The 17,834-nt window shown below is 33.2% G+C and overlaps 1 protein-coding gene across 7 annotated transcripts in view; it reads left to right on the top strand.

Moving 5' to 3' along the window:
* The window catches only part of Pign (phosphatidylinositol glycan anchor biosynthesis class N), a 116,295-nt gene that overhangs the window by 69,720 nt on the left and 28,741 nt on the right, over positions 1-17,834 (top strand). For 6 of the 7 annotated variants that reach the window (XR_007348788.1, XR_007348789.1, XR_007348790.1 and 3 more), the window contains exons 22-24: positions 6,495-6,597; positions 12,532-12,634; positions 14,530-14,616. Coding sequence is in view for 4 of the 7 variants with exons in the window: in XM_015482330.2 (XP_015337816.1) it covers positions 6,495-6,597; positions 12,532-12,634; positions 14,530-14,616 (293 nt within the window). In the remaining 3 variants the exon portion in view is untranslated. Of the gene's footprint in view, positions 1-6,494; positions 6,598-11,477; positions 11,605-12,531; positions 12,635-14,529; positions 14,617-17,834 lie in introns of those variants that run through there. The other variant, XM_048806124.1, reaches the window with a different exon arrangement.

Consider the following 17,834-nt stretch of genomic DNA (forward strand, 5'->3'; position numbering starts at 1 on the left):
ATGTGGTGCTTACCTTTTGTTAGGCTTACCTTTTGTCTATCTATCCCAGTTCTGGCATCTACTTTTTGAGTACTGTGCTTCTTTTTAGTAGGGAAATGATATTAGAAACCAAGATCTAGCCTTTGAATGTACACTTCACTACTGGGATATCTTTGCTTCTTTGGCCTTCTAAGGGACAGAACTAGAAATTATACTCATATATGTAGTATATATGCATATATTTGCATTTACATATAAATCTATGCACATATACATTCACACATATATATACCATGTACATATATGTACGTATCTTAGAAATCATCATTTACACTGATACCTCAAATTCTAGTCACACAGTTCTATTCTGCCTTCTCTCATTCCATGTTTATATCTATACTTATATTGAAAGAGGTAACATTCTTCCAGTGATAATATATAAGTATAGAAGGAACAAAAAGTGGATATATAGGTATTGAAAGAATAAAAGTCTTAGGATAAATATATTGTAGGGATGAGGTTATTTTTTTTATTCTAATTAGTTATACATGACAGAAGAATGTATTTCAATTCATTGTACACAAATGGAGCATAACTTTTCATTTCTCTGGTTGTACACGATGTAGAGTTGCATTGTATGTGCAGTCATACATGTACCTACAGTAATGATGTTCATCTCATTCTACCATCTTTCCTGCCCTGTGTCCTCTCCCCGCGCCTCCCTCCACTTTGCCCATCAAAGATCCTTCATTCTCTACTCCCCTGCTCCACTATGTCCTCTATTCTGTACCATTGGTCTTCATGTCTATTATGGTGCCAATACCATGCTGTTTTAGCTCAGTAGTATAGTTTAAGGTCTGGTTTTATTGTGATGCTTCCTGCTTCACTTTTCTTGCTAAGGATTGCTTTGCCTATTCTGGGTCTCTTATTTTTCCAGATTAATTTCATGATTGCTTTTTCTATTTCTATGAGGAATGTCATTGGGATTTTGATTGAAATTGCATTAAAATCTGTATAACACTTTTGGTAGTATGGTCATTTTGACAATATTAATTCTGCCTATCGAAGAACAAGGGAGATCTTTCCATCTTCTAAGGTCTTCTTTAATTTCTTTCTTTAGGGTTCTGTAGTTTTCATCAGAGAGGTCTTTCACATCTTTTGTTTGGTTAATTCCCAAGTATTTTATTTTCTTTTAGGCAATTATGAATGGGGTAGTTTTCCTAATTTCTCTTTCAGAGGATTTGTCACTGATGTACAGACAATGCATTTGATTTATGGGTGTTGATTTTATATCCAGCTACTTTGCTGAATTCATTTATTAGTTCTAGAAGTTTTCTGGTGGAATTTTTTGGATCCTCTTAGTATAGAATCATGTCATCAGCAAATAGTGATAGTTTGAGTTCTTCTTTCCTTATTCATATTCCTTTAATTTCTTTTGTCTGTCTAATTGCTGTAGCTAGAGTTTCAAGGACTACATTAAATAGAAGTGGTTAACCAGTTGTTGGAGTAGCTTTTGTTTTTTATTTCATAACTGACATCTATTCTCATTTCATTATGAAGTGATAGAATGCAGAATCTCTCTCTCTCTCTTTCTCTCTCTCTCTCTCTCTCTCTTTTTTTTTTGGTATTTGCTAAGAGTTGCTTTGTGGAATAATATATGGTATATTTTAGAGAAGGATCCATGTGCTGCTGAGAAGAAAGTACATTCACTCATTGATTGATGCAATATTCTATAAATCTGTTAAGTCTAAATTATTTATTGAGTTATTCAGTATTATTGAGTTCTATAATTTCTTTGTTTAGTTTTTGTTTGGAAGATCTATCCATTGGTGAAACATGCATGTTAATGTCACCCAGTATAATTGTGTTGTAGTCTATTTGACTCTATTTCAAGAAGAGATTGTTTGATGAACATAGATGCTCCATATTTGGGGGCATATATGTTTATAATTGTTATGTCCTATTGATGTACGGTTCCCTTAAGCAGTATGAAATGTCCTTCTTTATCCCTTTTGACGAACTGGCTTAAAGTCTATTTTATCTGATATGAGGATAGAAACCCCTTCTTGTTTATGCAATCCATGTTAAGTGGTGTGCTTTTCCCCAACCTTCCACCTTCAGTCTGTGAATTCTTTTCCTATGAGATGAGTCTCTTGAAAGCAACATATTATTGGGTACCCTTTTTTATAATCCAATCTGCCAGTCTGTGTCTTTTGATTGATGAGTTCAGGCCATTAGCATTCAGAGTTATTATTGAGGCATGGTTTGTATTCTCAGTCATTTTGTTTGTTTTTCGTTTTTAACTAGATTTGGTTTCTCCTTTGATTGGCTTTTCCTTTAGTGTAGTTCCTCCCTTTGATCATTTTCATTTCTTCCTCATGGAATGTTTTGCCAAGGATGTTTTGTAATACAGGCTTTCTAGTTGTAAGTTCTTTTAACTTTTGTTTATCATGGAATGTTTTTATTTCATCATCAAATCTAAAGCTTAATTTTGCTGGATATGATTCTGGTTGGCATCCATTTTCTTTCAGAGCCTAGTATATATTGTTCCAGGTCCTCCGAGCTTTGAGGGTCAGGGTTGAGAAATTGGCAGAGATCCTAATTGGTTTCCCCCTGTATGTAATCTGATTCCTTTCTCTTGTGACTTTTAAATTTTTCTCCTTATTCTGTATAAATTATAAATCTGTTGTGATTTTATAATTTGGTGTCCTGAAGCCTCTTGTATTTGATTTTCCAATTCATTTTTCATGTTTGGAAGATTTTCTGATATTGTTTCATTGAATAGACAGTTCATTCCTTTAGTTTGTAACTCTATGCCTTCCTCTACCCCAATAATTTTTAAATTTGGTCTTTTCAGGCTATCCCATAATTCTTGAATGTTCTGCTCATTGTTTCTTACCATATTCACTATGTGTTCAACATTCTTTTCAAGATTATATATTTTGTCTTCATTGTCTGAGGTTCTGTTTTCCAAGTGATCTAATCTGTTGATGCTTTCCAAGTGATCTAATCTGTTGAGTTTTAATTTGGTTTATCCTTTCCTTCATTGCAAGGATTTCCGGGGTTTTTTGTTTGTTTGTTTCAGAATCTCTGTCTCCTTGTTGAATTAATCTTTTGTGTCCCGTATTTGCTTATGTAGCTCTTTATCAAAATGATCTTTTGTTGCCTGTGTTTACTCTTTTATATCACCCTTTAATTCATAGAACATTTAATTATGTACATCCTGTACTCCTTCTTTGATATTTTTTTCTTCTGTGCCGGCCAGGGATTCTCATAATGTAGTATCTTTGTTTGTTTGGGGCACTTTCTTCTCTTGTTTTTTCATGTTGTTTATGTGTCTAGTCCTCTAGGAGTTCAGATCTGAGGTGTTACAGTTTTTAGCCTGTAGGCTTAGAATGTCCCTGGAGGATTCCAATACCTCTTTTTTAAGGGAGAGATCAATATTGACAGATCCCAATCGCAACAATATGCAGCCTTAAATCAAATAGCTCCTATTAAGATGTTACAGTTTTGTCGCAATAGACAGAAATGGTAAATTCAATTATTATCTACACAGTATAAACAGTAGGTTTCCAAAGTGTCAACAGTTTTTTATGGTGGACAGAAAGAACACAGGGGGAGGTGTAGGATGAGATGTTATGGAGATAGGAGGTGAGAATATAGAGTTATTAGATCTTAGGAAGCGTGAAAGAAGATTCAAAATAAGTTGGCTGCTAGCAGGAGAATAGAGAGAAAGAAAAAGACTTTAGGGAGACAGGTGAGTGGGAAGAAAGTAGAGAGAATACAAAAAGCAAACAAAAAAATATTAAGAAAAAGAAAATGTAAAAATAAAAGATAGAAGAATATGCAGCACAACTTTAATATACTATTTAGACATCCCAGTCCTCAGTAGCATGACTCTCAAAGGAAAGTTAAAGGATTGTTTCTGTTGGAGCCCAGTATCCTTCCTGCTTCCCTTCTCATCTGGCAGGTGGAGTTGTCTATTCTTTGCTGGTATCTCCATCCTCAGCACGGTGAAGGTTATTAGGGTGGAAGGGTTGGTCTTGGAGGTGGAACTCCTAGAGGTGGGATATAGCAGTGGAAGACTGCATCCCAAGGATCTCCTCTGGGGCCCGTTCATGTGATGTGGGCACCTGGTCTTATCCCCTTAGATCGCCTGTAGACCTCACAATTCCTGATCTTTTATTTAGTCTCTAAACTATGTCTCACTCACCCCCTCCCTTTCTACTTCTCAGTCAGGAACCTCTCTCTCTGGAGGTCCTGTGTGCTGCACTCTGGGACCTAAGCATTTGTCATGGAGAGCTATTTTGAATCTGTCAGATCAGGACCAGGCTTTGCAAGCTATGGCCAGCCATGTAGTTGCAGTTGCTGTGCCAGGTTAGTGGCTGGGTGTGGGGAGGATTTGGGGGACTATAGGCACCTTGATATTGCTACTAGGCCCCAGCCAGTGTCCCAAGATGGGAGTTACCCCAACTAAAGATGGTGATGGCAGTAGCGAGGATAACCCAAGATGGCAATGAAGGTATCCCAAAATGGAGGAGACCACTTTCAGAGATGGGGCATCAGGGTAGGCCAGGCTGTGGCATGGGGCTGCGTATTTGGAGATGCTGCTCTGTGGCATGCAGTGCTGTATTGGACAGCTGTCTCCAGACCCTTTCCCGTGTCCCCAGGTGCAGGCTACCATATGGAGGGCAGTGGTTGCACTGTCCCAAGATGGAGATGATTCAGGGAGCTGCAAGTTGGTAGAGGGAGGTCTGCACAGGCTCAGCGGCTGGGGACCCTCTAATAACTCACAGAGAACAGTATTCCCACTGCTTGAATCCCAGATCACAGAGCAACAAGGAACGCAGCCTCCCTCTAGCCTACCGTCTTGAATCTCAGATGGGGTTATTTGTAATCTCTGCTTATAATCTTTGAATTACTGTTACCTCTTAAGCTTGATCTCTATTTTGTCATACTGTCTTACATTGTAGAACATATGTACATATTATATAATATTTTCTATGCTTCTTTTTCCCTATTTGGAATATCTTATATACTTTAATTCATTGTCTTTATTCTTTATTGTTATTTTTTGAACGGTGGGGAGAAAATGCAGAATCAACCTATTGCTATCATTTTCCCAATATAAAAGCATATATTTTAAGTGAGAAATTTCTACCTTGGGACTGATAGAGGTAGGTATTAGGTAACTACCAAATGAAGTGAGGCATAAAATGTTTACTCATAGGTAAGTCATCAGCATCTCCAAAGAATACACCACACATCATGTCCAGCTACAATAAGCATTTTTTTGCTAATATGCTATAATCTCTAGATGGGTGATAAGTTATAAAACTGGGTTTAATTTTTGTTACTCAGAATGGGGACTCTTAATCCCCCCTAGCACCTTAGCTTTTAGGCAAAAATGAAACAAGGACAAAGTACAATTTATAGAATAAGTTTCATTTGAAATGACTTTTAAAATAAGAAATATTGATATGTTATTTCCTCCAGTTAAAGTATGTATCAGATAATAACATTATGAAATTCAGAAACTATTCATCTGAGGGTGTTAGAGATATAACTTGCATATTTAAATCTTTCAGGAATTTGACTTTGAATGAAATTGTCTTTACGTTTAAATTAACTTATAAGATGTTGATTAGTAATGATAATAGCAGCTGAGAGTTACTAAGCACTATGTGTCAGGCACTATGCTTGGAGAGCATTTTGTAGGTGAAATTGTATTTAAATCTCACAACTTTTTAGTGTTATCCCTGTTTGACATGGGTAAACTTCTGTTTCTATATGTTGACAAACTTGCCCTACAATTAAACAGTTGATGAGTGATTCAGAGGCATTTCATCCCATCTCCATACTCTGGAGTGAAATTAGGAAGTTATGTACATTTTCTTTCCAAACAGAGATAGAAAGAGTGTATATTTTGCTGTCCTCACCCTCTTGTATCTGCCTGGTCTCCATTGAAGTAGTTGCTTTTCCTATCCTATGAGGAAAAGGACTCTTATTATAAGACTCATGCACAGTGAAGTCATTCTTTTCTGTTTCCAATTTTCCAAGTGGCCCACTATAGCTGTCAAAGCATACTTTATAGTGGGAAACTTGGTAGGAGGAGGGATTAGGGAAAGTCAGTTTCTGGACAGTAAGTTGTCTTGAACTGAGATATAAGTGCCTAATTAAGAGATGAGTTGCTGAATCTTGAGTAATATTTCTTACTTCATTAGAAAATAACAAATTAGGCATTGAGGAGTTAATATCATTGTAGTACATTTATTCTGAATATAAATTGAGAAAATCTTAGTTATTTAAAATATAGCTAAAACAATAAAATGTAATTCTAATTAAAAATGTGAAGCTTCTGGTTTCTTAGAGAAATCTATAAGGCAAATATTTCCACATGATAAAGGTCACACAAATATTAAGCACCATAAATGACAATAGATGATTTGGAACTTCTAAATTTGCAATGTGTGTGTCTTCCGTGCTGACAGATGGCCTGCTTTGTTTTATTGCAGCCTCTTCCTTGGTGGTGCCACTGCTGAGTTCTCCAGTTCTCTTTCAGCGATTGATTAGCATACTTCTTTCCTTGATGTCAACCTACTTGCTCCTAAGCACAGGGTATAAACATAGACACATTTTTTAATTTCATAATAGCAAATTTTAAGTAACATATTGACATTTTCTCTATTAGTATTTAAGCTGTGGAGATAAAGAGTGTTTTGTAAATCTTGAAGTATAAATTATAAATATTTTCTACTCTGTATGTGACCTGATCCATAATCTCCTATTTTCTTTATCATTTTCATACCTTGTCTGTTGTCTTTTTCTATTTTTTGTACTGAAGTTGCTAAATTTTCATTCAACTACAGTGTTAGAAAATTCATTCCATCTCTAAAAGTTTAATCTGAACAATGTCTCAATGGATGTGTAATTGATGTGATTCTGCAGTCTGTATATGGGCTAAAAATGGGAGTTCATAACCCACTTGAAGCAAAGTGTGAAAGATGATATATCAAGAACTATGTAATGTTTTGAACAACCAACAATAAAAAAAAAATAAACAATGTCTCAAAGACTTAGAAGGATTTTCATTTTGGGGGGCTGGGGTTATAGCTCAGCGGTAGAGCGCTTGCCTCGCATTTGTGAGGTACTGGGTTCCATCCTCAGCACCACATAAAAATAAATAAATAAAATAAATATATTGTTTTTTTAAAAAAAAGGATTTCATTTTTGTTGCATTCTTTTCATGCATTTTATTTTATTATTTTGGTTTATTTTGGGTACTAGAGAATTTTCCCAGAGGCACTTTACCACTGAGCCACATCCCCATCCCTTTTTTATTTTTTATTTTGAGATAGGGTCTCGCTTAGTTGTCCAGGTTGGCTTGAACTTGCAATCTTCCTGCCTCAGCCTCCCAAGTCACTGACATTACAAGTGTGGGCTACTATACTGGCTCATGCTTTATAAATGATGCTTTAGAGCTGGGTGTATAGCTCAGTGCCCTTATCCAGCATGTGTGGTCTCTGAGTTCAATTCACAGTATTGCAAAAAAAAGAAAATATATATATGGTCTAATTTATTTGTTGTTATTTGAGTATAATATTTTAGTTTTATTCTTATTCTTACATGTTTTACAGTCAAATATTCTTTCAAGGAAATTTCAAAATATTTTCCCAAAAGTTAAATAATTTTATTTATTATTGAAATTTTTTTTTTACAAAATAAAATAAAGTCTTCAGTAGCTTGATTTAACATGAATTCTGAAGCATTCTTTAGAACTTAATTATATACACTCCCTAATTACTTTGAAGGAAAGAATTCTTCACTTGCTTTCAAATTTCATCCTTATGAGAGTGAGAAATATTTACATTTAACACACAATAGAACAGACAAATTGATCAGTAGTACAGACAAATTGAATAAATACTACTCAAAGTTCAAATTTTGGCCCAAATAGAGTATTTTGATTCAAATTAGACTAAACCAAGGGATTTACCCTTGTAGATAAGTTTTAAAAGCCATTTGGGTCCAAAACCTGGGTTAAATCTTTGGGAAACTTGCTTGTTCTAATTCAGGATTTAGAGACAAGTTCTCAAAATCTTTTCATAGTTGCCCTTAACATCCTAAGTGACCTTGAGAGTTCTTGTAGACCCAGATAGGAAATGAAGTAGGATTCTAAATCTCCTTTTCTCCTCAAAGCTTTCCACACCTTCTATCTTCTCTCTTTTCCCTGCCTAACCAGATGTGGGCCACAGCTATGAAGATATAATATGAGCATGAAAGAAATTTCTACCAGTTACCTAACAAGATCTTAAGATGGACTTGCTTTGAGATTTAGAACTTTGAACTTTCAAATAAAATTTGAAGTATGTGACCATATATTCAAGAGTGTTAACCGTCATAGGACCTTAAAACCCTTCACGTTTTCCTCCTTTTTGGATGAAATTTTAGAATAAATAATTTTGTTATATTAGCACCCTTCAAGGTAGAAATGAATTAGAATATGCACACATTTTTAATCTAAACAAGAAAGCAAAAAAATAAAATAATTTCTTACCCACCATTTTGGTATGACATACAAATTTTATTAAGACATCTTTCTTTTTAATTTTTTTTTTTTTTAGTTGTCAATGGACATGTATTTATATGTGGTGCTGAGAATCAAACCCAATGCCTTCACATTCTAGGCAAGCATTCTACCATTGAGCTATAACCCCAGCCCTAGATTTTTACCCAGAAGTTGACTTAAGGAAATAAATATTTGAGTGGGTCCAGAAATAATGTGCTAGCTTCTATATAGTCACTTAATTATGAATAAATTCATTTCCTTTTTGGACCTTTAAATTCTAAAGCAGTATATGTTCAAATAAATATATAGTAAATTAAAAAATAGGAACAAACCCAGAAATAAATCTGGTTTGTTGGGTTAGAAATGAAGGAGGAAAGGAAAAAAAGGAAGGATATTTAAGTTTAATTTTGAGTGGAAAAACTTTTATAATGTAGCATTAATTAAGCATATAACTTACCTTGGGGGTGCATATTAAAGGTTTTAAATCGTCAATTTAGTGGTCATGAGAGATAATAAAACAGATCATCAGAAGGATGTTTATTTTAAGAAGAAAAAATGTTAGAGTTCATGTCTAAAATCAAAATATTAAGGCCAAATATGACCTTATTAATGAATGCATTAAGAGATATAGTATTCAAGATCAGAACCTATATTTAGCTTTGCAAAAAAATAAAAAATATCTTGAAATAGTACAGTCCAATCAGTTAGGTTAGTACATTTTTTTCAGTGTCAGATCAATTTTGCAAAATTTATTCTACCTGTTAGGGTTCAGCATCACTATTTTAGATAACCTAGAGGTTTCTCTATGTAAATTAAGGAATTTTCAGAAATATAGGATACTTGAAAGAAATGCAGCTTTAATGCAGTTGTAATAATCCTAACAATGCAATCCTTAATTTTATTTAGTGAAGATTTATTTTATGCAAATGAAAGATATGGTAATGCTTGAAAATAGTTTGTCTTGTAAGTTGATTAAACATTTTCCTCTGAAATATTATTTACCTTATCACATTGTATAGCAAACTATAATATAAACCTAAATACCTTATCAGCCCTATTTAGTTTGCACAGAGACCAAATCAGCAGATCCTAGTTTAGTAAGGTTTTTTCTTTTCAAACCCATGATGACATTTTATTGATATTTCAGTTTTTAATTCATATTTGCAGACTTTACACAAAATTCTCATTGTCTTATGAGATAATATACCATAGGAAGATTGTCATGATCTGATTTTATTCATCTATATTTTACCCAAAAAAAAAAAAAAGTGGTCATAGTATATACTTTTTTGAAAGGAAATAAATCTGTAGAACTAAGGGATTTGTTTTTATACATTAGGAAGGAATAACTTCATATATAACTGCAAGTATTTTAAAAATTACAGTCCCCTTTTGCTTAGATATGTACCTTCTTGATTAATTAACCAACAATTGTTTTTTCTTTCATATCTCCAACGTCCTGAGTACTAGGAAGTCATACAGAGAGAATTATTACTGTAGTGTAGGCATTCAACAGAGTTATAAAGTGCTATATAATGAGGACTGTTAGGTAAATTATAAAATGGAACAAATTATTTTGAGTTAAGTTGTGATTGTATGATGTGAAGAGTGACTAGGAAGGAATTTGAGTAGGGGGACTGAGTTAGGGCCATCAAGCTCTCATGTGGAAGTTGAACTCTAATGGCATTCTAAATTTTGTCTTCCTTCCTTTTTTTCTGTCATTATAAAAGTAGTATTGCCATATTTTAGAAAAGAATGATAAGGGGAAAAGTTATTATTACATGTTCCTTTTGATATTCTGCTATATTTCTTTCTAGCCCTAACTCTGTATTTATCTTTTTTTTAACGTAGAATTTATCATAGTACATGTACTACTTTGTATCATTTTTTTTCTATTTAACATTATTTTACAAGCATTTTTTTCCCCGAATGGCTTATAGTTCACTAGCCTTCATTTTGATAGATATTTAATATTTCATGATATGAATGCACCCAAGTTCCTCTGTTTTTAATCATTTTATTTATTTATACTTTTTGTTATTATAAATAATATTTTGAGCTATAGTATTATGCATAAGCTTTTTACATAGTTTAATTATTTTCTTTCTCAATATAGCATAGATGGCCTTTGAATATATACTTTTCTAGAAACTTGCATCTGTCTTAACAACAGTGCCATTTCATGAGGTTGCCAACAAACTATAAGGGATATTATTTCATCATATCCTTAATCATTTGGCATTTCATTTTTAAATAATATTAAATACTATTTTAGTAGGCCATAAATGGTACTGCTTTGTACAGTTTTCTATACTTGCTTTACTAATGATATTTTCTCATGTATGTAATATCTGTTCACATCCATGGATGTTCTAAATCTTACATACCAAAAGATTTGTGCTTGCTTTTTCAAAGGCGTTCCTGCCCAAGCTTCAGTGTTTTCATTTTATGATTGTGGTAGAATTAAAAGTATTTTGTTTCTTATGGTGTCTCATGCTTAGAAAATGGTGCTATAAGTGAGGGAAAAGGGAAAAAAAATTTAAAAACAAGGGAGAGAAATGAATTACAGTAAATGGGGTAGAGAGAGAAGATGGGAGGGGAGGGGGGATAGTAGAGGATAGGAAAGGTGGCAGAATACAACAGTCACTAGTATGGCAGTATGTAAAAACGTGGATGTGTAACTGATGTGATTCTGCAGTCTGTATATGGGGTAAAAATGGGAGTTCATAACCCACTTGAATAAAATGTATGAAATATGATATGTCAAGAGCTTTGTAATGTTTTGAACAACCAATAAAAAATAAATAAAATTTTGACAAAAAAAAAATGAAAAAAGAAAATGGTGCCATATGGCCTAGAACTCAGTAGTTGAAAAGTTAAAAGAAAAATAAGCTTGTTTACCTTCTTTTATCTCGTAACTTCCAATTAGGTTAATAGCTTATTCAAAACCACTTCTGGTGAGCTGGACCTGCCATAGTGACAAAACAGAGTTTGTTTTTCAAAGACTTTATAAACTAATAGGTGCTGTCTTCATATAGACATGTGATTAAAACTGTGTAAGTACTATAATAAAGCATTTTGTAATTGCAAAGGTGGAACACTTATCCCAAACCACAGCAGAAGCTGCTTAAAAAAAGTTTCTGTCACCATGTTACCTCGTGGGCACTTTTCTTTTTTGTGGCCACGTTACACTCCAGCCTACAAATATATCATATTTAATCATTCTCTTGGGCATGTAGTTTTCTCTGAACTCTCTGTTCTGTAAACAATATTACATCCAAAATCTTTATAATTGGAATTTTCTCAGAGTACATTTCTAGAAATGGTATTATACATTATGAATATTTTTGAGATTTATGTCTACTACCATATGGTCTTCCAGAAGTGTATATTTCTATAAAGAGAACACAAGAGTTCATTTTCATTGCACTCTTGTCAAGAATATTTTTTAATGCTGATAAATACGTGTATAGTATCTCATTATTGTTTTGATTTCCATATTAGTTATTGATGAGGCCAAACATTTTTATGTGTTTATTGGATCTTTTATTTTTTTTCAAGAAGTTCGTGTTCCTGTATTGCAGTCATTTTTTTAGGAAATTTGGAAAGTTCATCTTTTTCATATATATATATATATATATATAAAATTTTGCATTAGAAATTATCTTTTTACTTTTGTCTTAATGCTTTCTTTCTCTTTTATGAATAACTTATTTTATTAATTATTTTTAAATATCTTTACTATTTTAAAACTTGTAATTATCTCAAGATTTAATAAATTTAAAAGATGATAGTGTTAGAGTTAAATTTTAAATATTATTTTCTTCTAGAAAACCTAGAAAATTTAAATTTGTGACAGTGTGGCTGAGGAGTATTATCAAAATTATTTAAAGAGAGACCTCCAGTATAAATTTGAGTTTTTATTTGTTCATGTATTTTTCTTCTCGTTTCTACCCTTCCTCCCCCTACTTCTCACTACTTAGGTATGAAGCTCTCTTTCCATTAGTGTTATCATGTTTGATGTTCATCTGGATACATATGGAACAAGAAACCCTACAACAATCTGGTGTTTGCTGTAAACAAAAGGTGAATTGTCAATTGCATTTATCTGAGAACATTGAAATATTCTGTGTACTATAAGGGAGTCATGATATTTCATCAAAAATTCTATCTACTTGAAATTTTAGTATTTAAAGAAGTTTAGTAAATTTTATTTAACATAAGCAATTAAGTTAAATAATTTGCAAGAAAAAGTTTCACTTATCACAGAAAAACACAATTTAATAGTTTTAAAAGCAATGGATAGGTTGAGTTTTTGTTGTTGTTGTTTTTGTAGTTATAGATGTACAGCATGCCTTTATTTTATTTGTTCATTTTATGTGGTACTGAGGATCAAACCCAGTGCCTCACACATGCAAGGCAAGCACTCTGCCACTTAGCTACAGCCTCAGCCCTCCATTGAGTTTTTCTTAATCATTGATATTTAGAGAAAAATGCCCTTCATTTTATTTTTCCTTGTTTTCACATCCAACATTTCCTTTTGTCAATTTATTTTAGTCAAAAGAATTTTCATGCTGTCATAAGTTAATTTATAAATTTGATCATAAGTCACCATTTAAGTTCCCACTGTTGTTTTTCCTCCACATTCTAATCCAAGATGCTTGTTCTGTCATCTTAGTGGTTGTGGCCTTAGCGCACATCTTACACTGCTTATGCCACACAGTATACTTGGAATTGGCTAGAAGCCAACCACATTTTTAAGGACACCTTGATCATGCTGAGTTAGAGAACTAAATTGATGTTTGTTGCCTTTTTTAGAACTGAAGGTCTTGAGAAATTGGTGATAGAATATTTACAGTTTTACTGAGGTCAGATAAATGAATATTGCAGAAAAATACTTTGACAGTTGATCCATCCTTAAATGGCTGCAATTGAGTTTATAGAGAAGCATTGATAATTCAGAATAACTAATTTAAGTACCAAAGACTCCTTATTGAAGTATATTAAGTAATTTCTTGTGTTTAACTCTCAGCCTTGGAATATTAATACATAAAAAGCCGTTTTGATCAGATTAATGTAAATGGTAAGAATTAAATATTTTGACAGACTAACTGAGGGTCATTGTCACTTTTTATATTCTATTTTTAACTGAAAGCAAATCTGTCTTTTTCTAGAAAATAGTATTAAAGCACTCCAGGAACTTAAAGAGGAAGTAGTGGTGAGGGTGGTCTTTCTGTAAAGTCAACCTGGGGCAGAGGAGTTAAGCAAAAGTACACCCAGCTTGTTGTAATTGAGTGACTCTCCATTTTACCAAGACCAGGGATGTTTTGCTTTCTTAGAGAAAAAAATAACATTTTGAGTGCAATAGAATTAACAGAACAAAGAAACAGAGAAACATTTAATTTTCCCATGCCATTTAATATACCATACTTGGGTTTAAGAAGATCAGGACTCGGGCTGGGGTTATAGCTCAGTGGTAGAGCGCTTGCCTAGCACTCATGATGCACTGGGTTTGATTCTCAGCACCGCATATAAATAGCTAAAATAATGGTCCATTGACAATTAAAAACTATTAAAAAAAAAAGAAGAAGAAGATCAGGACTCTCTCTGAAGAACCCCTTCTTACCTTTGGAAAAAAAAGGGAATTCCCACTTTTATTACATATAAAAGTAATAAATGAATAAAGACAGGGTCTCACTAAGTTGCTTAGCACCTCGCCATTGCTGAGACTGGCTTTGAACTCACGATCCTCCTATCTCAGCCTCCAAAGCTGCCAGTATTACAGGTGTGCACCACCATGCCCAGCCTTTGCAGATTTTTTTTAAGGTGTAATTTTGCTGTAGAAAAAAATTTTTGTCCATCATTTTGCTAGCACATGGTGTATTTCTGCCATGATAACTTGGCCATTGTAAGTTTAACCTTTGAAGGTAGAAGTAAGCCAATTTTTAATGTGCATTAATGTGTTTCTTATTATCTCACAGCTCACAAGTATCCAGTTCTCCTATAATACTGATATAATTCAGTTTCGACATCTCTGTCTGGATGACATCCGTAGAGCTTTTTTCCTTGTATCCTTTGTTGGAAGTTTTAAGACCTGCTACCTCCCATTTAATGGTGTGAAAATACTTGGAAGGTATTAATGTAATAGCTCTTAGTGTATTAACTCATCTCAGCCATAGCTTTCTCATATATATAGTTCACATTTTTAAAGTTTTTAAATACAGAAAAGTATAAAGAATAATGTAATAAATAAATGTGTATATTTTCCATCATTCAAGATATCAACAATTGAGATTTTATCACACAGGCATATTTTTTTTTACAAAAATTAAAATGTTATGGTAAAGCTGGAGTCTCCTTTCAACTCCTAACTCCAGTCTAATTTCTCTCACCCTGGAAGCCATCACTGTTATGGGTTTGTATCTTTTTATATGTGTTTCACATGAAATTTATATTATATAACATCTGTCTCATAAGGGTTTTGGGGTCACATCAGAGGCAATGTTGCTGAAGTATATACAGTAAAAAGAAAAGTCAGTATGATAAAGCGTCACTTTGGGAAGGCTGGCTGACCAGCTCCAAGAAATTCATAGGGAGTTATGCCTTTTTTAAAATTTAATGTTTTTCATCTTCATTGAAGTATAATTGACAACAATTTTACATATATATATATATATATATATATATATATATATATATATATATATATATANCCACTGCCATATATATTTATATAAATATATATATATATATATATATATATATATATATATATATATATATATATATATACAATGTTTAACTTGACTCGATGCTTGGATATATATATACATTCTAAAATGATCATCACAAACTAAATAAATACCTCTTGTTTCACATAGTTATCATTTTCTTTCCTTCCTTCTTATCTTCCTTCCCTCCTTCCTTTTTGGTGAGAACGTTTAAGATCAACTCTTCTGGCAGATTTCAAGTGTATAATAGCTAATATATAATATAATAGCTAATACATTGTTAACTGTCATCACTATGCCATACATTAGATCTCTAGACATTATTTATTTTAGGTAACTAAAACTTCATACACTTTGACCAACACCTTCTTTTTTCCCCCTCCTCCTAGCCCCTACTGACCTTGATTCTACTTATTGTTTCTAAAGCTATTTTAGTTTACACATCTAAGTAAAATCTTATAGTATTTATCTTTCTATGTCTTCTCTGAGCATCATGTCCTCCAGGATCATGCAAGTTGTCACAAATGGCAGGGTTGCCTTCTTTTTTAAGGATAAGTAATATTCCATTGCATGCATGTATATATATATTTTTTTCTTTCTCCATTCATCCACCAATAGACATTTAGGTTTTTTACATGTTTTAGCTATTATGAATAATCATGTAATGAACATGGGAGTATAGATATCTCTTGAAGATACTTTCATTTTCTTTAGATATATACCAGAAGAGGAATCGCTGGGTCATGTGGTAGGTGTATTTTAATTTTTTGAGGAATCTTCATAATGTTTTCCATAATGGCTATACCAGTTTATGTTTCTGCCAGCAGTTTATAAGGATTTTCTTTTCTCTACATCTTTGCCAACAGTTCTTTTTTAGTGTAGCCATTCTAACAGGTATGAGGTGATATCTTATTATGGTTTTGATTTTCATTTCCCTGATCATTAGTGATGTTGAATATTTTTTAATATATTTGTTGGGCATTGTGTGTGTGTGTGTTGTCTGTTTTAAGAAATATCTTCAGATCTTTTGCCCATTTTTCCATTGAATTATTTGTGGGGGTTGTTGCTGTTGTTAATTTTGAGCTGTGCAAGTTCTTTATATATTTTGGATATCTACCCCTTATCATATATATGGCTTGTAAGTATTAGAGGTATTTCCTTTGAACTTACTATAAAATAAACAAATATTTCCTTTGAACTTTCTTCCAAAAAAATAAATACTCTCATTTTCCCCTCTCTACCCCTGGTTTTCATTCTTAATTTCACTTTTCTCTGTCTTCACAGATTCTTTCCACTCAGTCAATGCTAACGAAAAAAACTTTTCCCCCAGAATACTACATCCCCCTAAGTTACAATTGTATTTTGTCCTGTTTACTACCAAACTTCTTTAAAGAAAAATCCGTAGTAATTGCCATTATTTCCTTATAATCTATTCACTATATCCACAAGCCTTAGAACAGTGCCTGGCACATAGTAGTGCTCTATCAATATTCGTCAAATGTCTCTGCTGAAACTGTACTCTGAATGGTATGCAGGGGTTTCCTGACTTCACAGTTTCATCTATTTACTTGACCATGCTGTAACATTTAATTCTATTGATTTTCTTTTTTCTTTTCCCTTGACCATTAGGACTCTATACAAGTTCTCCTTTTAACTTTTTATATCATGATTCCTCTCTAAAACCCCTTCCTTTCCCTGACCTTGAACCATATGTTTTCTCCAAGATACACCATTAACCTTTTTCTGTGAGGCTGGTTATTGCCGTCCTCTCCTATAGTGGTGACAGACACCTCTGTGCTAACAGCTTCACCTCTGCTAATCTAGCTTTGACTTCTCTCCTGACGTCAGGTGTCACATGTCCAACATTCTCCTGGACATCACCAAATATAGATTCTAACCTATCAGCTCTACTCCTCTCCAGAATTATTCTGTGACAGGCCTCCTCTCATTTAATGCCATCACCATGTTCACAACCACACAAATTTTTCAAACTGCTCCTTGCCTATTTCTAAAGTCCCATTGCCTCCCCACAGTCTTTCTATGTCCACTGTCACTGCACTGATTCAGACTTCCTTATCTCTGACATGGACTACTGAAATAACTCCCTTGGTGGATTTCTTGCCTCCAATTGTTTGTTTTTCTGATCAGAATTTTATACAATCACTGATATTTCTTGATTATGTGACTCACATAAATACTTGCTACTTTTCATTCTTTCTACAGTAAAGTTCAGGGTTTTTAATAATATGTCTCCAATCTGTATTTCATATTTCATCTTTTACTCTATCCTTCAATAAACTCTTTTTAAGTTTCTATCACATCTTTCTATTTCTTGACTGTGTCATTTTTTCCCACTGTTTCTTTACTGATTTTAGTTACCATATCAGTCTGTTTATATAGTCGTAGTGCCTTGCTTTGTCTCTGACATACACTAGACAATAAATGTTAGTTGGTTAGATAATTGGTTAAATGAATGGATGCATGAATCTATTTAAAGCTCAACTCACCAACTCATATGCCACTATTTCACTGAAAGTTTTTGTGATTCATATTTC

The sequence above is a fragment of the Marmota marmota genome, unplaced genomic scaffold (genome assembly GCF_001458135.2).
Source record: "Marmota marmota marmota unplaced genomic scaffold, marMar, whole genome shotgun sequence".
Classification (NCBI taxonomy): domain Eukaryota; kingdom Metazoa; phylum Chordata; class Mammalia; order Rodentia; family Sciuridae; genus Marmota; species Marmota marmota.